Source organism: Miscanthus floridulus, chromosome 19, assembly GCF_019320115.1.
Source record: "Miscanthus floridulus cultivar M001 chromosome 19, ASM1932011v1, whole genome shotgun sequence".
Taxonomy (NCBI): domain Eukaryota; kingdom Viridiplantae; phylum Streptophyta; class Magnoliopsida; order Poales; family Poaceae; genus Miscanthus; species Miscanthus floridulus.
In genome coordinates, this window is record NC_089598.1 from 65,763,174 (window position 1) to 65,786,851 (window position 23,678).

Here is a 23,678-nt window from a genome sequence, read left to right on the forward strand (position 1 = left end):
TGTTCTATTAATGAATGAATGCGATGCGCCGGAATCAAAAAGTATAACTGCAGGGTGATTGGCAACAGGAAACATACCCATCATCACTAGCTCCCCTTCCGGAATTTCTCCAGCTTGAATATGGAACACCCGTCCTGTCTTCCTCTCATCTTTGCCCTTCTGAGCATTCTGATTAGGGTTCCTGTTTGGTGCCTAACCCTGTTGTTGATTAGCAAAGGCCTTCTGATAATTTTGATTAGCCTGCCTAGGATATGGACATTCCTTGGAGAAATGACCAGTCCTTCCACAATTGTAGCATGGATAGTTGTGACCCTGGGATGTTGGAGTATTGCCACCAGGAGCATTGGTTGATTGTGAACTCGGATAGGTTATAGCAGGATGGACATTTGACTGTTGCTCGGCTTGGAACTGTGGCGGATGATAAGGAGGACGATTATGATGTACTGGATGATAAATCACCCTCTGCCTCTTCTGATTTCCCCCAAAAGATCCAGACGGCACACTCTTTTTCTTTTTGAGCTCCTTATGCTGCCGATACTTTGACTCTGAAGCAATTGCAATATTTACTGCCTCATGATAAGTAACATTAGTGCAAGTGGTCATCATAGTCTGCAACTTGGTATTCAGGCCTCTCATAAACCACCTCTTCTTCTTGGCATCGGTATTGACATGTTCGGATGCATATTGGGACAGATGATTAAATCTTCCCACATACTGCATCATGCTTTGATCTCCTTGTTTCAAAGCAAGGAATTCATCTAGCTTCATAGCCATCACTCCTTCAGGGATATAATGGGCTCTGAAGGCAGTACGGAACTCAGCCCAAGTTATTGGAATGCCAGCAGGTTGCATAGCCACTAAGTTTGCCCACCAAGCACTTGCTGCTCCTCTAAGTTGTTGGGCGGCAAACATAGGTTTCTGATACTCCGTGCATGGGATAAGGTCAAATTTCTGCTCCATGGTTCGAAGCCAGTCATCAGCCTCCAATGATTCATCTGCCTTGGTGAACACCGAGGGTCTTGTGTCTATGAAATCAACATATGTAGCCTCCTGGCGGTTATGGTGGCGTCCACGGTTTCTGTACATCTGATTCTGATTACTCTGAGCCATCTCATGAAGCAAACAAGAATTTTCAGCCATCACATTGACAAGTGCAGTTATAGCATCAGCTAAATTGGTTGGAACTGGTGGCGGATCTGGAATACCGTCCTCATCTTATGAAGTTCCCGAAATAAATGAACCCCACGTACGACGCATCTGCTCATAACAAACCAAACTTTATTCACATGTCTTTATTGAATTGTACCAAAGCTTACTCTAGACACATTAAATAGAGTTTACTAATGTACAATCAAACCCATGAGTATGAAAATAGAACTACATAACTTAACTAGAGCTACTATTATACAACTCTACTCTTTTCCTCAATTTCTTCAAACTTCAGGCTCGGTATCCATTCCGGAATTATTACTGCCTTCATCATCACTTTCATCGATCATTACTAATTCTTCAGGATCTTCTTCTTCTTCCTCTCCTGATTCATCATCATTGGCAAGGATGACACCGGGGTCCATGGCATCAGCTTGAGGCTCATGATTCGGATTTAGTAGATTGCTAAGCCTATGAACTTCCTCATGTAGATATGTATTATGTTCTTCTAAATCTTCTACATATAATTCTAGCTCATGAGTTCTAGCTCTAGCTACATTTTCCCTGTGCCAAGCTTCATTTCTTCCTTCCACTGTACGAACTAACATACTTTCGCAGTTCCTATGTGCGGTGGTGAGACGCCTCAATTGATCCTGTAATTCTCCCACCTGTATAGCATCCAAAGCCATCTCTAGTAGCTTGTGCTAACTCTGCGGAAATCCTCTATATCTCTGCCTTAGGATTAGGCCTAGAACTGCTACTGCTAGCACCATCGTTTCTAGGGGCAAGTTGGTGATGAGGAACTCCTTTGGGTCTAGTGGACTTACGGGGCGTCATCTTGGCACGAGCCATATTGTAGGAAGCCAATTTAATCCAAGTAAGACCCTTTGATCAAAATCTAAAAAGTAGCTAAGGGGGGTTATATTCTTCAAACCAGACTCACTACTCAACTCTAGACTAAGAGGTGAAGGAAGTAACGAGTGAAATATTCATGATGCATGAATCGTTCTTACGAACAAAAACACCAAAGTTTATAATGCACATAAACAACATTTATTTTTATATAGGGCATAGTATGATTACTACTCCACCACACAAAAACCTTTTAATCAAATAGGGAATGGTGAGAAAGAAATAAGATAAGTCAGAAGCAATTTGGACTAAATTACCAAGTTAAATTTAGTCATCCAAATCATTTTGAAGTTTTTGTAAAACAATACAACAAAAACCTTATAACGAATGCTCTGATACCATTCTGTAGCAGAACCTCCTAAGTTATAGGGCCCACATGCACCTGTCACTGTCCGACGACTTTTGACATTTATGCATATGTTTCCAATAACTTAAAAAGACTGTCGGGTGTCCTCGGGGAACCCCGAATCATCCACGATTTCCGAGCAGGATCACGTTACAGAGTCATTGCAGTATTACAACATTTATTCAAATATCAAAACCAGAGTAAAAACAGCAGAAGTCTTACGATAACATAGTTTACAAACCAGTTGTTTCAAACCTTACAAACTAAGTTTGATAATTATTAAAAACCATAGTAGTAGTGGAGTGGCATAATTAATATAGACATATCACACAAAATAAACATCCTGCCCAAGGATCACACATTTACTTCTCATCGTCAGAACGAACGATAGTCATGCAGCACGATCCAAAATAGATCTGCTCATGAGACTCACCTGCAACAAGGGTCAATGAACCCTGAGTACGAAAGTACTCAACAAGACTTATCCAAAATATTAACTGATAAACTTAGTAATGCAGGCTCAGGGATTCAAGGTATAGCTTTAACAATGATCAAAGTTCTTTTGCGTAAAAGCTCTTTTAACAACATTCTTTATAAAGAAAACTTCTCAAGAATTATATACAAAGCTGACACGATCCGCACTGAGATCATGAAACTTCATATCCAACACCTTCACAAGCCTTATTCAAGTTCTGGTTATTAATTCTACGATGATGAACAGTGAGTTGAGTCTCCTTAACCGAGGAGCAACGACGATTCGAACCGATTAAGCCCAGGTGGGGATTCCAGACCACACGACATATGCAGGTTCCCGACCTAAATATACCAACCTACCCTCAGATCCCCTAAAACAAGAATAGGTCCACACCACCCGAGAACACAGTATTCCACCATTCCAGCCCATGGCCACGTGGGTACACGCTATTCCCGCCATCTCTCCACTCCTAGTGCGCGAGTAGCCATTCTCGTAATAGAATTGCCAAGTTCAGGCTTACCGGAGTATGTGGTTAGTACTACAAATTCTCACCTCATACAATTCAACAACGGATGTGCCTTAATCAACACAGGCGGAAATAACCCGCTCACAAGACCTCCATGTCTTGTGGCTCACACACACCGAATCCGCCCGGTCTAGATTTATTACTCCACATTCTCATATCACATGCTAACAAAATTAACCAATGTTCCATTTGTTACTTGCAGGTGGCAGGTAGTCACCCGACTTTCATCGTTCTACGCATAGCTAAGCAAAACTAGGCATATACGGGTTTTAGACTGGTAATATGGTAAATATGGAATAACAAGGGTGGTAATGCACCAATTAGGCTCTTACTTAACTCCTAACCACTTAATGCAGTAACAGAAAGCAAAAGCAAAATTAATTTGTAAAACACAAGGTAGGGTTGTATGCATCCGGGGCTTGCCTTCGTTGACGGAAAAGTCCGGTTCCTGCGACGTTTCACAAGTATTCGATCCGACCTCAACAGACGGATTAACTTCTTCCACGACTTGATTAACTACCACGTGTTCACCTTCGTTCACTACACATAGTAACAATGCCATGTTTAACATGATGCGGAATACGAAACATGATGCTCTATGATGGATGCAAAATTAATAATTTGAATACAACTTTCCTTCACGGTACAGTTGCAAGTCAAACTAATCAAACCTTTTTCACAACACCCAAATCAATTGCCAAGGATCATTATCAACTAATGACCCAAGGTCATCACTCAATCCAAAAGTCCAAACAAAAACCTAAATCATTAAAGGTTATTATTTGCTTTTATGAATTAATTATTTAATTCAAAATTATGAAATAAATCAACTTATTCTAATTGAGCTCAAAATTTTAGTACATGTTCATTATATGATAAGTAATTGGCAAAACAAATTTCATAATTTTTAGACAATTAAATAAGCCTAGAAAAATCATGGAAATCCATTTATTAATAAATTGAGCAATTTTTATCACATTCAAAAATTACAGAAAAACATTATTTCATATTTTTCTTAAATAATATACATCATAGAGAAGTCACACAAAAATTTTCATAATTTTTGGAGCTCTAAATAAATCTACACAAAAATAACAAAAACAGACACTATTCATTTAATTCTGGAAAATAGAAAATCCACTTTGAACATTGAGTCACTGACATGGTGACCCCACCTGTCATCCCCTTCCTCGCGCTCTGACCATGACGGCGACGGCTCTGACCAGTGATATCTCGACGACGGCGAGATCAACGGCGACGACGAATGCACTAACGTGATCACTACATCACGGCGCACCGATTTGTGGCACAAACGCGAACAATTACTGCCTGGACCGAGCACTACGCCAGCCATGGTGGCTGCGGTGGCACGACAGTGCTACGCCGGCGAAACGGAGCCGAAAACGGGGAAACAGAGGGCATGGGAAGGTCTAGTAGCTCACCACGAACATGTTGGAGCAAAGAACGAGACCGGATAAGCTTCGGTGACATGGGTCGACGTTGACAGCGGTCACGGCGGAGCGATCTTCGACGACGGCGATGCTCCGGTAGCTGTGGTGGTCAAAATGAGAAACCAATGGGTCACAAAGCACTACATCATTGCGGTGAAGCCGAAGCAAGACTCAGTAAGGGCAGAGACTCACCGTAGCGCGCTAGCCACGGCGACGCGCACTCCACGGTGGTGCTGCCGGCCGTGAGGAAGAAAAGCGCCGAACGGCGTTTCCCGATGATGGCAAGCAACCAGGGCTAGTTATTTAGGTGCGCAAGGATGAGACGGAGCTGGGACAAGCTTATCAGCGACGGTGAAGCACTACGGCATCAACACGAGCTCGCCGGAGTTATGGCCGTGGCATCGGAAAAACAGAGCAAGAGAGCGGAGGCAAACGGCGACGGCCAAGGCTAAGTAGAGCGGCTCAGAAGCGCAAGGAAGCTGCGCTGTGGCCTTCACCGCGCCAGCGCAACATCAAAGACGGCCACGACCGCGCATGGAAGCAAACCGAAGATCGCCGACCATGTAGCTAGGGCGGTGAGTACTGTTCACCGAAATTACAGATTTGCCATTCGGTTTCAAATTCAAATTACTCCCAAATTTGTATAGCAACTCAAAAATCTCCAAAAATAAAAGTTGTTTAAAATCAAAAGTTCTACAACTTTGCTTTTATAACCAACCCCTAATTCTATCTAGATTTTGAAATGATCTTTTAAATTCAAATAGGGGATATTTAACGAATTACGCCTTTTTGAATTACTCAAAATTTTTCTAAACAACTTGAAAAACTCCAAAAACAAACTTTGTATAACTTGCCAAGCTCTACACTTTTGCTTTTGGGCCCAACCCCAAAATATGCTTAGATTTTGAAATGGATTTTCAGGGTAGGGTTTAAATGTTGAAAAGCGGGGTTTTCTGGAAAAAATTCAAAATCCAAACAAATATTGAACTTGAGTCAAACAATACAATTCAACATTCATTACACAATTGTAAACTTGTTTTAGTAAATGTACATCAAAGTTTTCACCAAATGCCAAATGCTTTGCAATGCATATGATGACATGTCAGATTTTAATATTTAAACACCCGAGGTGTTACAATTGGTCAACCCAAAGGACATGACTAAATATTCATAAAGGCCATACCTAGTAGAAAAAGCCATCTTAGGTATGTCCTCAGGCCTGATCTTGATTTGGTGATAACCTAACCTCAAATCAATCTTAGAGAACACTTTTGCTTTTGCCAATTGATCAAATAAAATATCAATACAAAGCAAAGGATATTTGTTTTTGATAGTAATAGCATTGACTTGTCCTTCTTTTTCACAAATATGGCTAGACAACCCCATGGTGATGAACTAGGGTGAATGAGACCCTTTTCTAAGAGCCCTTGCAATTGGATCTTCAATTCTGCTAACTCATTTGGCAACATTCTATAAGGTGTTCGGGAGATGGGCGCTATACTAGGTATTAACTCAATCTTGAACTCTATATCCCTATCGGGTGGTAACCTAGACAATTCATCTAGAAAGACATCCAGAAATTCACATACTACAGGAATATCAGCAAGGGCCACAGGCTAGATAGCATTGGCCACATTTTGGAGATCAAAGTCCCTAGGAAGGGATACTAGAAAAGCATTGTTATTCCTAGGGTCTCTCAACATAATGGTTCTAGTCGATGTATCGATAAGGACACCATGGTTCTTCCTCCAATTCATACCCAAGATCGCATCTATACCCAATCCTAGTAATATCACTAAATTTGTAGTATACTCTCGTTCACTTATTTGGTTAAGTGCATCTTTAACTATCTGATTGCTAGAAATGTTACTCCCGGCTACACTTATACAATAACCACCTTTGTCTACTACAAATATTTTATGATCATACTTGGATGCAAATGTTGGACTCATGAATGAATGTGAAGCCCAGAATCAAATAGAACAACTACAGGGTTATGGTTCACAAGAAACACACCAGCTGTGACAACCTCTCAAGATGGAATCTCTTCCATGGTGGTGTAATGCATATACCCCGGGCATGCATTTGCAGCTGCTGGCTTCTAATTATTCTTCTTGGGGTAGGGCCACTCCCTCGCCCAATGACCAGTCTTGTTGCAATTGAAACATGGTTGATTGTTAGGCAGTGCCTTCAAGTTACCTTGTCCTGCACCACCCTTAGGTGGTAGAGCAATAGAGTATGCCTGACCATACACTTTATTTGCTTGGCTTGGCTAGGCCTTCTTCTGAGGTGGCTAGTATTTTGGAGGAGGTGGGCGGTATTGGGTTCTTGCCCCCACTAGAGCTCTCTGCTAAGATGCACCGGCTTCAAAGGCCCTCTTGTGGCTCTTGGATGCAGTATAAATATTATTATGATTCTCTTATGTGAGCACATGACTCACAAATTCATTGTAGGTATCACTCTTGTTATTTGCTAGAGTCTTCATCAACTTTGGACCTAGTCCTCTCTTGAAACCTGCAATCTTCTTAGCATCGGTATTCACAAACTCAGGCTCATACCTAGAGAGATTATTGAAGGCATGCAAGTACTTAGTGAGACTTTTAGTGTCCTAAGTAAGCCTCATAACTATATATGTTTCATGCTAATTAGACCTGGGGGAATATGATGCCCCTGAAAGCAGCCTTGAACTCATTCCATGTAACCTGATGTCGGTGTTTCGAACAGCCAACTAGTAAATTTGTAAATTGCGCATCTGACCTAGATGGTGTGCTAAGAGGACACAACGATTATACCGGTTCATGTCGATTGTCCCTACATCTAGTTTCAGGCTACTCGTGTTACCAGCACTGAGTTTGTAGTAGGGGGTTACAAACTGGCGAGAGAGGGAGGAGCTCCCAAGTCTCTCTGGTTTGATTGCTCGACGCTTCTACTGCTCGATCTATCGGTCGATCGATCTCTCCTCTGAACGGTGCCCTGCCTTCCCTTTTATAGACCAAGGGGAGAGAACAGGATACCAGAGACCAAGAGAAGGAAGAAGGAAAAAAGAAAAAGGAATAAGGCTCTCGGGGTTGTGTTGTCCTCCTCTTCGCGTGGTTCCCGCTGACCCTATAGATCGTGGTGGCAATGGTGTCGCACTGGGGTCCTATTGGTCGCTGCAACATACGTGCGGGTGTCATGCGTCATTCTTGTCTTCTGTCCCATCTGAGTAGACAGAATGGTCAAAGGGTCCCCTGACAGAGGCCATACGGGAGGGCTGGTGGTACAGTGCCAGTCAACCGATGCTGGTTGACTGACGTTGGATGGTGGTCAGGCAGGGAGTTGGTAGCATAGTGCTGGCCTGTTGATGTGGTGGGCGATGTGAGTCTCCTAGCATGGCTTGATGCGATCGCCAGTCACATTAGGACATGTCCAAGATGTGCTCCTGAGCATGCGCCTCCATGCAGTATTGGTTGAAGTAGTTCGGGTCCCACCTAGGGGCCACTGTTTTTGTTCGGTAGCAAATCTGACCCCAAGGGAATGGGCAAGGCGGAAATCTTGCCCTGGGGGCTAGGGGAGATAGAATCTGACCCTAGGGGGTCGGACGAGGCAGAGCCCTCCCCGTGGGTCCAAATGAGTCAAAGACCATGCCTTAGGGTCAAACAAGGCAGAAACCTCATCCTCGAAGTTGGAGCCCTCGCCTTGGGGTTTGACAAGGCAGAAACCTCATCCTCAGAGTTGGACAAGGCATGGCCTAGCCCCTAGGGGTCGAACGAGGTGGAAACCTCATCCTCAGAGTTGGATGAGGCGTGGCTCAGTCCCTAGGGGTTAGATGAGGCCATAGTTGCATCCTTAACCATTGGATGAAGTGACGTGATGCTCATTAATCCTTTGGCTCAGATACCTAGGTATAGATATCTAGTAGTAGCATTAGAGCCTTTTAAGGAGTGAGACACTCTAGCAAAGGCTTTTTGTGATCTGTCGCTTCAGGGCGCATAGGATGGCGAGCTATGTATGACACTCGTCGTTTGTCTATGATTGTGTGTTTGGTCTCTTTGTGATGCCGAGTCCCTAAGCCCCCGTGCATAGCAGGGGTCTAGTCGGGGGGTTAGTTCGTCTTGTGATCATCGTCCCTCACATGTCCATTTGCTAGAATGGAGGGGCTAAACCGTGCCATGCTTTCCTCACTTTACAGAGCATGATACTCGGTGAGTTGTTAACGGGCTTGTTCCAGTGGAGCCCTAGCATCCCCTTCATGGGTCCCAGTTCAAGATCAGCTGGTGGCTAACTCTAGATTCTTGTCGGCCGGTCCATGTAGTTCTCGGATCCAATCAGTTCGAGGGCTCGATGCCTTTCTTCTGGGAAAAGCCATGGACCTTGCATCATCCAAGACTCGAAACGATGGTTAGGACGCCTGTGGTGCTTTGCATGCCGTGGGTATTGGCCGCTAGCGGGCCCATCCTTAACCTCCCCTCACTCTAGGGTGCCCAGGAGTGGCCGTGAACCCACTAGTGGGCTAGCCTTTGAACTCCTAGGTGTTAATGGGCCATGGGAGTGTTTTTAGCTCCGTATCCCACTTACCTGCGGTGGCTTGTAGCCTTTGAAGTCGAACCATCGCCTGGTGGATCCTTCACGGGGAAGATTTGGATAGGCATGCGCTCGTCTCTTGAGGTAGTGATGTGACTAATGTAGCATGGAACAGTGAGGGCATGACCCCTGAAGGAAGTGGATCTGGCGAGGCATGGGGTGCGTTAATTTAGGTGGATGGTTCGCCCCTCTTCCGTTCTGCCCTTACCTTTTAAATGGAGCCATTTCTCCCTAGCCTCCGTACGCGCAGCCGCATCCTTGCCTCTCTAGTTTTTCTGCCTTTCGCTCTCGAGTTTCGGCCTTTGTTCCCCTGTTTCCACTCCACCACCGGTAAAGTTATCGCTCTCCAGCCCTATGCCACCGCCAGATCTTCTGCATCGCCATCCCCGTTCCTCGATGGAGTTGTGGCCTCACTCCGACGTTCTCCACGTGCGCATGGAGGGTCTAGTTAAGAAGGGCCTTCTCCGCACAAGGACTGCGATGATGGAGTGGATCATACCTAGTGGTGAGGATGAGCCATCACTTCCCGATGGCTACATCATCTCCTATGTCCCCTTCCATGAGCGTGGGTTCACAACTCCTCCCCACCAATTCCTCCGAGGGCTACTGCACTACTGTGGGATTGAGCTACAACATCTAAATCCCAATGGGATTCAGCACATCTCGGCCTTCATCGTGCTGTGCGAGGGGTATTTGGGGATCGAGCCCCACTTTGACCTATGGAAGTACTTCTTTGCAGTCGAGCTATAGAAGAAGAAGGAGAGGAAGAAGCCAGACCTAGCGATGCCAATGGGATGTGCGAGCATCCATCTTCTAGGCAGCCGGTCATCGGAGTATATGTCCATCCCATTGTCAAAGTCCAACAAGGGTGGCATAAGCTCTGGTTCTACCTAAGGAACGATGATGACACCCCCCTACCGATCTTCACTAGCTGCCTGACCGAGGAGGTGCCAGACATGTGGAGGTATGGGCCCATCATGAAGGACTAGAAGAGGCTCAGCGACCTTCTCAAAGCCATCGTGACTCTGAAGGGCCACAGTCCTTGTAGGACTGGCATCATCGGAGCGTACCACATTAGGAGGTTGGCACCACTGATGGTATGCGCTCTTTTGATGTACAAGATGACACTGGATTCCATGCTCGAAGGGACGGTGATGGTTACCGGTGAGGCCCTCAGTGTCAATGAAATGGCACAATGCATCAAGGAGGCGATGGAGTGCCCGGTGGATCCGTTAGTGGATCTCGCCCCGGTGTACCTGGTCTCGGGTCATCCCGCGATGTGGCTAGATGCAGGTTTCATCGAACTGGTAAGCCTTCTTTGAATTTCTTTCCTTGGTCGACCCTCCTCTATTCTCATATTCTAAGCACCAGGATTTGTAGCCCGTCCTCTTTGCCCATGAGTCCAACCCGCCACTGCCAGAGGACGCAGCTAGGAGGGCAGTGAACCATGCTGTGGCTGAGGTGGCGAAGGTGAAGAAGGAGTGGAAGAAGGTGAAGAAGGAGCGAGCGAAGCTACAACATGGAAAGCACCGGTAAGGCTCGGAGGAGAGCGACGGCCGACGTGGGGCAGGCCAACTTGACCCCGATTCCATAGCACGCCCCTTAGCAAACCGAAGAGGATGTGCCTCCAAGATCAATGGGGGAGGACATGCCCCTGAGGTCGAAGGAGCAAGTCCACCCCACTCCGACTGACCCCACCGGGGGATCGAAGCGGCCAATTACCGATGTGGAGGAGTCGAAGTCAAGCGACCAGCCTCCAAAATGTTCTCGAATAATGGCGTCGAGGTGAGTTAATGACTTCATCACCCTTTCATTGTGTTCTCGGATGTCATCGTGTGACATTGGTGCTTTCCGTAGGACCAGCCCCAACAACCACCTGGAGTTGGCGCCACAGAAGATTCTGGCACGTCATCCAATCCCCTAGGAGCCGACTAGCATGGTGATGGGGGCATGTTGTGATGCTGCCGAGGGATACATAGCACCACCTAGGGAAGCAGGGGAGGTGGAGCCGCCGATTGTGCTGAAGGAGGCGCTTGTGGAATCGGTGCCCACTTCGATCGACACGTCCGAGGTGTTGCAGACGAGAGGAGGCATGACCGAGGCATCCCTTAGAGATGCGGCAATGGCACAGACTTTAGAACTTGAGCTACCAACCTCCTCTGCCATCGGAGGGTCCATTCCCAAGGGAGCTCTGGTGACAGAGGAGGTACTATCGGCTCCCGTCAGGCCGACGCAGACGGTTGCGATGGCTGACCCCTTGGTTGGGGCTAGGCCCTCTCGGTCCCTTGTCTGGTTGGGCGACGATCCACTCGTGTGGGGAAGAGACTGGCTCCATTGGGCCAAGCTACTAGACCTGAGTGACTTGGTGTTCACCCTCGATGACCCAGTGGATGTGAAGGACTAGACGACCATGCGCTCCGGACTTGAGTCCATAGTCTGCTCTCTGGCCGATGCATTGGGGGTGTTGAAGGATGACATCACTCTAGCCGACCAGGTTTGTCATGTCTTCATGTTCTCTACTTTTGAGCCCTATCTATATAATTCTAACCTGATTTTTTTTGTAGTCCCTTGTAATGCGTAGCCGGGAGAGGTCCCTATTCCTCTGTCGCGAGAGGGAGGTCTACGGTTTGCTACTGAAGTGCCATGGCTGTAGGAGGAGGTGGAGAGCCTCTAGACCAAGGAACAGGAAGCCCGTCAACACATCGATGAGGCCAAGGACAAGCTCAAGGCTATGGTCACCAAGGCTAGGGAAGATGCCATGGAGCTTGGATGACTCTGCTTGGCCCTCGATTTTGCCCGTCAAGAGAGCGCCAACACTCAACGTGCGCTTGAAGACGAGCAGAAGTTGAAGCAAGAAGCCGAGGGCCTGGCCGCCACCATGGCTGGGGATGTTGGCGTGCTCCAGAGGGAGAAGACGGTCCTCGAGGAGAAAGTGAAAGGTGAGATTCTGGTTACCTTTTTGCTTGACGTTAGCAGTCGGTTTTCTGACGCTCTTTGATGTTTGGCTTGCATAGTCCTACAGCGGCAACTCTCTGAGGTGTAGGGTCAACTCTAGTTGGAGAGCAATGACCACGACACCTTGCGCACTGCCATTGGGTTGGTCTTCAATGACCTCGCGGTCGCCCTGGTCGTGGAGATGAGCTCGCTCGTAGTCTGGGTTACCCAGATCGAGTGCGCACACTCATGAGGAAGGCCCTATACATCGGCGTCCATCACGCGCTCACCATCGCCCGCTCCCACTACATTATCATCGACCTACCGATGATCAGTGAGGGCTTCGCGCCTGGCTGCACTGACGCTGAGCTGGACAAAATTTAAAAGGAGGCGGCTCCCCCAATGCAGGACCTAGTGGAGAAGGTCGGAGAAGAAATCCTGCCTAAGGGTGGTTAGTTAGATAGCTAAGTTCGGCGTCGGTCCTTTTGTAAAGACTTTTATTATGGCCGGAAATGTTGTTTGGTCTTTCTATATATATATAAAGTTTGTTGTGATCCGCCCCTTGTTTTATGTTAAGGCATTAGAAACTTAAGTTACGAGCGACTAAGTAATGATCATGCTGGTGAGCAAGCGATGCCGTAGATCGTTAGTTTTCGGCAACTCTTATTTCTAGGTCTTGTCATAAAAAGGAAGGGTCGGATGGGAAAATGATATATATATATATATATATATATATATATATATATATATATATATATATATATATAAAGTTTGTTGTGATTCGATCCTTGTTTTATGTTAAGGCATTATAAACTTAAGTTGTGAGCGACTAAGTAATGATCACGCTGGCGAGCAAGCGATGTTGTAGCAGTCGGGGCATAGGCATTTTGCATTCCGACCAGTTTTACTCATCGTTAGTTTTCAGCAACTCTTATTTCAAGGTCTAGTCATAAAAAGAAGGGTTAGATGGGAAAATGTTCCTGAGTGTATGTACTCCTATCAGCCTCTGAGTAAAACCCGACCCCAGGTAGTTGCCGGGGTTGGGTGTTACTAAAGACCGATTAGATCAGAAGCGAACCCGATAGGAGGTAACATTTTTTGGTTTTTGCAGAAACATTACTTAGCTTGATAAGCATATTGGATGCTTTGGAACAGGAAGATTAAGGATAAAAGTGACATAGCTGCTCGATGTTCTAGGCATTGGCGATGGCTTTGCCATCATCAGTCTTGAGCTTGTAGGTGCCAGGTCAGAGTACTTCTACGAGGATGTACGGTCCTTCCCATGGCGCCAAAAGCTTGTGGCGATTTTTGTTGCTCTAGATGCGGCGAACGACTAAATCGCCAACGCCTGCTGGTATTTGGCTAAATAAAGTAGGGCGATGTTGTGTGCTTCGTCAAGCAGGTCCATGGCGTCTTCCAAAGATGCTTTGTTTCAATGCTCGTTGTAGGCCTTGACCCTTAGCACTCCATAGTCGAGTTCAGTTGGGAGGATGGCTTTAGAGCCATAGACCATGAAAAACGGCGTGTAACCGGTTGCCCGGCTGCTGGACGTCCTTAGGTTCTAGAGTACCGAGGGGAGCTCCGCGACCCACCGTCCACTGACTTTCTTCAACCGGTTGAAGAACCTAGGCTTTAGGCCTTGGAGGACCTTGTCATTCACAAGCTCGACCTGCCTATTTGTGCGGGGTGCGCTATGGCAGCCCAATCAACGTGGATGTGGTGGTCATCATAGAACTGGAGGAATTTCTTCCCCATGAACTATGTGCCATTGTCAGTTATGATGGAGTTTAGGACCCCAAATCAGTGGATGATGACCGTGAAGAACAACATGGCCTACTCAGATTTGATCATGGTGATCAGCTGAGCCTCTATCCACTTTGTGAACTTGTCCACGGTGATAAGTAAGTGCGTAAAGCCCTCGGGTGCCCTCTTGAGGGGCCCTACCAGGTCGAGCCCCCTGACCATGAATGGCCATGTGATAGGGATCATCTAGAGCACTTGGGCTGACAGGTGAGTTTGCTGAGCGTAGTACTAGCATACTTTGTAGGTGCGTACGACTTGCTTGGCGTCGGCCACCATGGTTGGCCAGTAGAAACCTTACCGGAATGCATTTCTGAACAAGGTTCTAGGTGCGGCGTGATGTCCATAGACCCCTCCATGGATGCGCTTGTATAGCTCCCCTTTGATGATGACGAAGGACTTGGCGCGACGCGCGAGCCGTCGGGCCTCCATCTTGTCGGCAGGGAGCACCTCATGGAGGAGGCAATTGAGATAAGGTGTTCTCTAGTTGTTCAGAGGGTCAGGCTCCGCCACTAGGTATTTGACAAGTTCCATGACCTCGGGGTCAGATGGAACTGAGGGTTGGTTAGCCCCCAAGCCCAGAACTGGCGGCTCGTTGCTGGTCTGTTCTGGTTCCTCATATCAGACCGAGGGCTTATGTAGGTCACTAGCGAAGATGCCAGTGGGGACTGGCTCTTAGCTCGATGCCATCTTTGCTAATGTGTTAGCTGCTTCATTGAGCCACCTTAGGATATGGTTGAGCTCGAGGCCATCGATCTTGTCCTCCAACTGTCGGACCTCATGACAATACGCAGCCATCTTGGCATTGTGGCAGCTTGACTCCTTCATGACCTGGTCGATGACCAGTTGTGAGTCACCTCAGATGTCAAGGCGTCCGATGCCCAACTCAATGGTGATGCACAAGCCATTGACGAGTGCCTCATACTCAGCCACATTATTTGAAACTAGGAAGTGGATGCGAATTGCGTACCTCATGCGCACCCCGAGGGGGAAATGAAAACTAACCTGACCCCGACGCCCTTCTTCATTAGTGATCCATTGAAGTACATCGTCCAGTACTCCTAATCCATGGCCACCGATGGCATCTAGATCTCGATCCATTCAGCCACAAAGTCAACTAGTACCTGAGACTTGATGGCCCTTCATGGGGCATACGTGATGCCCTGATCCATCAGCTCGAGCGCCCATTTCATGATTCTCCCTATGGCCTCTTGGTTCTAGATAACCTCACCGAGGGGGAAAGATGACACAATGGTCACCTAGTGTGAGTTGAAGTAGTGGTGCAGCTTCCTCTTGGTGATCAGGATGGCGTATAGGAGCTTCTAGATCTAGGGGTAGTGGGTCTTGGAGTCAGACAAGACTTTGCTAACGAAGTACATGGGGTGCTATACCTTGAGGGTGTGTCCCTCTTCTCCCTGTTCTACAACCAAGGTAGCACTGACCACCTAAGTCATAGCTATGACGTAGAGTAGGAGCGGTTCTCCCTTAGCCGGTGGGACTAGAATCACAGCCTTTGTTAGGAGCACTTTGAGCTTGTCAAGCGCCTCTTGAGCCTCAGGCATCCACACAAATCGGTTGGTTTCTTTAGGAACCGGTAAAGGGGGAGCTCCCATTCGTTGAGGTGCAAAATGAAGTGACTAAGCACTGTGAGGCACCCAGTAACCTTCTAAACTCTCTTTAGGTTCGAAATTAGGCCCATCTTCATGATGGCTGAGATTTTTATCGGGTTGGCTTCGATGACATGCTCAGAGATGATGAATTAGAGTAGCATGCCCCTTGGGACCCCAAAGATGCATTTCTCAGGGTTAAGCTTGATGCTATTCTCCCAGAGCTTCCTGAAGGTCTGCTCCAGGTCAGCCACAAGTTGGTTGGTCTACTTGGACTTAACTATGATGTCGTCCATGTAAGCCTCAATGGTCTGCCCAATGAGGTCTCCAAAGCATTTCGTCATGAAGCGCTGGCATGTAGCCCCGACATTCTTGAGTCCGATTGGCATCATAATGTAGCAAAATGATCTGAATGGTATGAAGAAAGAGGTCGTGAGATGGTCAAACTCTTTCATCATGATCTAATGGTACCCGAAGTATGCATCAAGGAAGCATAGGGTTTTGCACCCTGAGGTCAAGTCAACTACCTGATCTATGCATGGCAAAGGAAACGAATCCTTTAAGCATGCCTTATTGAGGCTCATGTAGTCAACACACATTCTCCATTTCCCACTTTTCTTTTTTACTAGAACAGATTGGACAACCACTCTAGGTGGTATACTTCCTTGATAAAATTGGCCGCCAAGAGCTTTGTGATTTCCTCACCGATGAGCCTCTGCTTCTTCTCATTGAAGCGGCGTAGGCATTGTTTGACCAGCCTAGAACCCAACCTGATCTTCAAGGCATGCTCGGTGACTTCCCTCGGAATTCCCAACATGTCCGAGGGTTTCCACACAAAGATGTCTCAATTGGCGTGGAGGAAGTCAATGAGCGTTCCTTCTTACTCGGGGAAGAGGGCGGTGCTGATGTGCACCGTCTTATCGGTGGAGTTGTCAGGGTCAATGAGGACCTCCTTGATGTTCTCCATAGGCTCAAAGGATCCGACCACCTGCTTCGTGTCTGGCACTCCTTCAGCGTTGTCCTTCCCGATGGCTACGAGCTCCTCGGAAGTGAGGGTTGCCGAAGTGAGCTCGTAGCTTTTGACCTCACACTCATAGGCCCTTTGGAAAGAAGTGCCGACAGTGATGACCCCATGTGGGCTCGGCATCTTGAGCTTGAGGTAGGTGTAGTTGGGGACGGCCATGAACTTCACATAGCATGGTCGTCCTAGGATGGTATGGTAGGTTCCATGGAACCCCACCACTTCGAAGGTGAGGGTCTCCATCCTATAGTTGGATGGACCCCTAAAGGTAACAGGCAGATCGATCTACCCAAGTGGCATGGCCTACTTTCTAGACACGATGCCGTGGAAAGGCGCTCCAGGCGGTCGGATGCGCGCTCGGTCGATGCCCATAGCGTCGAGCGTCTCAGCGTACATGATGTTGAGGCCACTGCCTCCATCCATCAGTACCTTAGTAAGCCGCTTCATGCCGATGATAGGGTCGACCACGAGCGGGTACCTACCTGGGTGTGTGACGCTATCTGGGTGGTTAGATCGGTCGAAGGTTATGGGAGACCCTAACCATTTGAGGAAAGCGACCGCGGTGGGCTTGGATTCATAGACCTCTCGGTGTGTGAGCTTCTATCAGCGCTTGGAGACGTATGCCTCTGGCCCACCGAAGTTCATGAGGCAGCCATCCAGTGATGGAAGGTCACCGTCCTTCTCTCTGGCATCGTCGACTTCTGCCTCGGGCTTCTTCTTCTGCTCCCATTTCTTGGAGCCATGGGTGAAAAAAATGCTTCATGAGGGAGCAGTCCTTGTAGATGTGTTTGATGGGGAAGGCATGGTTTGGGCATGGCCCCTCAAGCAGCTTATCGAATTGATCGGGGGTGCCCTCGGCCGGTGCTCGACTGGCTTTTCACACAATGGTGGCCATGAGTGAGCCCTCGCGCCCTTTCCAGTTCTTCTTCTTATTCAAATAGTTGGAGGGGCCTTCGTCAGCATCCTCGTCCCGCTTTGCCATGCCTCTAGAGCAATCAAAAATTGCTCCAACCGCCTCCTCACCAAAAGCATGGCTAGTTGCGATGTCGAGGAGTTCCTTGGTAGTCCATGGGCCCTTATGTCCCAACTTATGGACCAAGGACTCACAGGTGGTCCCTAATAAGAAGGCTCTGATGACATCAGCATTGGCGACATCGGGGAGCTCATTGCACTGCCAAGAAGTGTCGAATGTACTCATGGAGAGTCTCTCCCAACTTCTATCGGTAGTTCTTCAAGTCCTAGGGGTTCCTAGGGCACACATAAGTGCCCTGGAAGTTCCCCATGAAGATTTGTTTTAGGTCCACCCAACTCTAAATGTAGTTGGGCGGAAGGTGCTCTAGCCATGTTTGTGCCTAGTTGGCTAGGAATAGGGGGAGATTATGGATGACGAAGTCATCACTGACCACACCACCAGCCTGACAAGCAAGCCTGTAGTCTTTGAGCCACAAGCCAGGGTTTGTTTCCCTAGAGTAATTTAGGATTTTAGTCGATGGGCGGTATCAGGGAGGGAGCACCACCTTGAGGATATGCCAACCAAAAGCATGGGCCCCATTGGTTCAGGGCTATGACTCTGGTCCTCCTTGTAGTTGTAGCGCCCACCACAGCGAGGCTAGTAGCCATGGTTGGCTGCCTCCTCTTTGTCTCCCTATGCATGCCTTCTAGCATTCATGGTGAGCCGAGCGTCATGGTCACGGCCAAGATGCCCTTGGATCGGGGCCATGGCAGACCTTCCGCCACCCTATGGTGATGGCGCTTGGTGGATAGATATGTCCTAGTCATGATGTCCTAAGGACATGCGCTAGCTGGCATCAAGCTCATGTCTTTGAGACATCAAGCTCTCTGCCTGCTACCCCGCTGCTCGCTGGAGCAACGTGCGTATTTCCCAATGAGCTCAGCGCTCATCGGGCATCACGGGCTCTAGCATGTCTCGGATCATAGCCGCTTCTGACTGGCGTGGGTGAAGTGTGGGAGGCCATCATCATCCTCGATGATCCTCCTATGTACATCACAGGCCATGGCACGTGTGTGTCCACCGTCCGCGTGGTGAGCGATCTCGCACTCGAGCTCTGCTTGCTCCTACTCTAGCTGGAGCCGCATGTCCTCGAGCTCCTTCTGCCACACCCGCAACTGCTCCACTCATGGGGCCCTTGTGTCCCCCTTGGCCTCATTGTCCTGGCCAGTCGAGGGAGTGGCTTCCCCATCATGGACACCTTCGTCATGCACATCACTGGTTTCTGCCTTGAAGCACTCATGAGAGGAGTGGTGGCTCCCCCCACCGAAGTCAGAACTAGAGACGGTCTCAGAGCCTTCCGCGATCAGGTCATAGAAGGACTCCAAAACTTAATCTGTCACGCCTATGAACTCGCTGTTCGCAGTAGACGGACATAGGTCACTCCTAGGAGAGTGGGTTCCTAGGGTGTGCAGCCGTAGCTCCTTGAGGGTCTCGATGACCGCATCGAGACTGATGGCCTAAGGTGGTGTGGCGGGGCTATTAGCTCGCGCTAGTTCTCCCTTCATGGAGACAATGAAGTCTGGGCTCCCAAAACACATGTGTGTGCCCAGGACCTAGCTCACATCGTGGTTAGCCATCCATGGCCTAGTGGTGTCAACGTGACACGCAAAGAGCCCCTACCTGGCATGCCAACTGTCGGTGTTTCGAATAGCCTACTAGTAAATTTGTAAATTGCGCGTCTAACCCGGATGGTGTGCTAAGAGGACAAGGATTATACTGGTTTGTGCCAAATGTCCCTATGTCTAGTTTTGGGCTGCTCGTGTTACCAGCACTAAGTTTGTAGTAGGGGGTTACAAACTGGTGAGAGAGGGAGGAGCTCCCAAGTCTTTGTTGTTCGATTGCTCGATGCTTCTACTACTTGATCTATCAGTCAATCGATCTCTCCTCTGAATGGTGCACTACCTTCCCTTTTATAGACCAAGGGGAGAGAATAGGATACCAGAGACCAAGAGAAGGGAGGAGGAAAAAAGAAAAATGAATAAGGCTCCTGGGGGGTGTGCCGTCCTCCTCTTCGTGTGGGTCCCACTGAACCTGTAGATCATGGTGGCAGCAGTGTTGCACCAGGGTCCTATTGGCCGCTCAGCATACATGTGGGCATCATGCGTTGTTCTTGTCTTTTGTCCCATCCAAGCAGATGGAACGGTCAAAGGGTCCCCTAACAGAGGCCATACGGGGGGCTAGCGGTATAGTGCTAGTCAACTAACACCGGTTGACTAATGTTGGATGGTGGTTAGGCAGGGAGTTGGCTACATAGTGCTAGCCTATTGACATGGTGGGCGATGTGAGTCTCCTAGCATGGCCTGATGCGACCACCAGTCGCATCAGGACACGCCCGAGACATGCTCCGGGGCGTGCACCTCCATGCCGTAGTGGTTGAAGCAGTTCGGGCCCACCCTGGGGCCACTATTTTTGTCTGGTAGCAAATCCAACCCCTAGGGAATGGGCAAGGCAGAGCCCTCCCCATGGGACCAAACAAGTCGGAGCCCACGCCTTGGGGTCAAACGAGGTGGAAACCTCGTCCACAGAGTTGGAGCCAGCGCCTTGGGGTTGGACAAGGTGAAAACCTCATCCTCAAAGTTGGACGAGGCGTGGCCCAGCCCTTGGGGGTTAGACGAGGTGGAAACCTCATCCTTGGAGTTAGACAAGGCATGGCCCGACCCCTGGGGGTTGGATGAGATCGCAGTTGTGTCCTTAACCATCAGATGAGGCGATGTGACGCTCATTAATCCTTTGGCTCGGATACCCGAGTATAGACATTCGACACCTGAGCATTAGCAGGGATGGTAGACAGGTAATGAGTCCACCAAATGCCTATTAGATGATGCAACTAATGTGAGGCATACTCAGCCTTCATATGCTCTGTAACTCTTAAGAGACAAAACTTCTGCTCAATGGTATTGAGCCATTCATCGGCTTGCAATGGCTCCTCTGCTTCCTTAAAGATAGGAGGTTTAGTGTTCAAAAGGTCCTTGAAATCACTTGACTGATTTTGGTTTGGGTCCCTGGTGTTGGTCCTGTCCCCGTCCACGACCGGTGTTCTACGCAAGCCCGCGCAGTACTTCCCGCATTAACCGTTGGGTGTCCAGGAGTTGTGCCATCATTTCACTGGCGTGGGGGTGTGGTGGTGGTAGGAGATCATCATCACCATAATGACTGGTACCAGCCCCTCCATGAGTGTGAGTCATCTATAAAGTTGCAACAACAAGTGATTATTGAGTGATGTCCAGAGATTATAGAAGAATTATATAATCATGCCATACTATAATTACTAGAGAGAATTTTAAATTCATACAATAACACAGAAGCACAATAATTCATTTCCACAAGATAACATCACCAAAAGAACCACTTGTCGTACTCACAACGTGTCCCGTACATGCCAGATTTTTCTTGCCAATAACAACTAGGAATTTAATAAGAAGTGCAATCACCACACGTATTACATGCATGGTTCCAATAACATCAAAGGGGTACATCATGAAATCGAAACCTACATTACGAGTTCATTACATAAGGATCAAAGATAAAGAGCTAACGCATCTAGCTAGATATTACAGCTAAGCTACTCCTCAGGGTGGTCGCTGTCGATGTTAGACACACCATCACCATGGTCATCCTCAAAAGGCTCAACCTCTTCATCTTTGGGCTCCTCCTCAGTGTCCACCTCCATGCCATCATCCTCAGCAATCAACACATTGGGATCTCCTTCCACTGCTGGAGCTGGAGGAAGAATTGGGCTCGCCATGTTGTTGAGACGATGAACATCCAGCTGAAGCTCCTCAATCTGGCATATGAGTTCCTGCTCTCTATGATCAAACTCTATTGCCTGCCTAGCAGCCTAGAACATAGTTTAGATCCTAGCTGCCTCCCTAATCTCAGCAAGGCGAATGACCTCATCCCTCTTAGCATGGACGTCCTGTAACTCAGCCCTAGCTATATCTCTTTCTGCAACATCAGGGACAAACTGCCCCCGACGAGCTTCTAATGCTGTCATATAATTACCTATCTCATTTTGAGCTGCTCTAACTACCCTTCGATGCCTACGCACATGTCCTAACATCCTACGCTGTGCAGCCTATGCTCTTTGGAGCTCTTGCATGCAACAGATGTAACTATCCTGGCGAGAGTAAAACTTCTTCATAACTGCATACATGGCACTCATGGTAGCATTCCTACTTCCTGCTCTTTCATCCTGATCTCTTACCAAAGCATTACCGCCTGGCTAGGTCCAAGCGATCTGTGATGCATCCACCCGAGGGAACGATCCAACGGGCCCATCGCCAAGCTCATCCCCGAATTTTAGATAGATTTCGCTGAGAACTTCAAAAGCGGCCACTTGGGCACCCTCCTAAGGGGTCTGTCCATCTGACTCGATACTCCATCCTTGCCACTGAGGGTTGTCCGCACGGGCGGCAACAGTGACCTGCACATCGTACCACCATTGTCCCTCAGTTACCACTTCGCTCCAAAAGTAATGAAGCGGTTCAGCATACCCGACAGAGTGCAATACCCTCCACAGTAAAGTGGGAGTCCCAAATAGTGCCAAAAAGGTGTGGCTTGCAACAGGGGCTCCTATGGCTGCCATCTGTGGCAAATGTTAGAATTTAGTGAGACCACGCGATTATAGAAAAGAGTTACTTAACAATAAGATCTTGGAAGGGGGGAAACAATGCAATAACATGAATGAATGATGTATTATGATGTATGCTCATTCCGTATGTCCTCAGAAACTTAGAGAAATAAATCCTAACGACATACACGGTGGCATACATATGTTCTCTCGATAATATTGTAACTAAATGAACTACATGTTTCGTTGTTAGTGTACTTGTAGAAGATTCATTTCAGCCCAACCCAACAGCTATATGTACAGAAAGGTAAATCTAGGCTCTAAGTTGAATATCAAGGATAGCAAGATATATGTGAAAGTAGTAAACTAAATACTTCCATATATATGTCCCATATATATATACTTCTGTATCAAAGCTACCCGATGATCAATTACACTACCCACAATTAAATACGCACCATACACACATGCAAGCAATCATATACAACCGTACCACAGCTAGCTCTCCCTGACCGCACACTCACTTCTTGCGGTCATGCCACTCATCAACTTACCTTCTTACCTGGCGTAGAGGCATTTGATCCATACATTACCACTCAAGTGAATGGCATCCATACAATAGCACGCCGTATGGACGACAAAAGTAAAAACCCCCATGTTAGTACTTAAATAGCCACCTAATAGTCCTTAACTGGGCACAAAGGAGATGACCACTGGCACACTATAGTTTTAAGTTCAATCTTCAACACTCTAAACTTATTACTATAGTTGTAGAAATTAAGTTTATAAAACAAAAACCTTTGTTTTAATTACACATGTAACAAGTTTAGTGTTGAATCCTGCTCTGATACTAGCTGTAACAGAACCATCCAATTTATAAGGACACAAGTACAATAGCAACCACCGAGGCAGTCAAACCATCACACTTGAGCCCATATAAATCTGGTAGTCCATCGAGTATCACGAAGAATCTCGAATCAACCAACATACAAGCCAAGATCATACATGATTCAACATCCAAGCCACATGTTACACAAGTTCACAATTAGTTTGTCATACATCGGAGTTCCATCATAGTTGTTACAACAATAGTTTAATAGTAGCAGAAGCAACATAGTTCTGAACAACATTAATAGTAGTTTAGATACATAGCTAGTTTTTACCATCATCTCCAACAAAAGTACAAGGGTGAGATGATATATATAGAATGACCATGCCCATGGTCCTATTCCTCATCCACTACAGGAGCAAAGTAGTGCTTACAGTAGCCGTGGTACATCATGTTATCTACAACAATAGGGAAATAAACCCT

The 23,678-nt window shown here is 47.5% G+C and overlaps 1 protein-coding gene across 1 annotated transcript; it reads right to left on the reverse strand.

Moving 5' to 3' along the window:
- Window positions 1–16,643: 16,643 nt before the first annotated feature.
- LOC136526129 (uncharacterized) lies at window positions 16,644–17,027 on the reverse strand. The gene has a single exon (XM_066518895.1). The coding sequence runs from the start codon at window positions 17,025–17,027 to the stop codon at window positions 16,644–16,646; it is 384 nt and encodes a 127-aa protein (XP_066374992.1).
- Window positions 17,028–23,678: the final 6,651 nt, after the last annotated feature.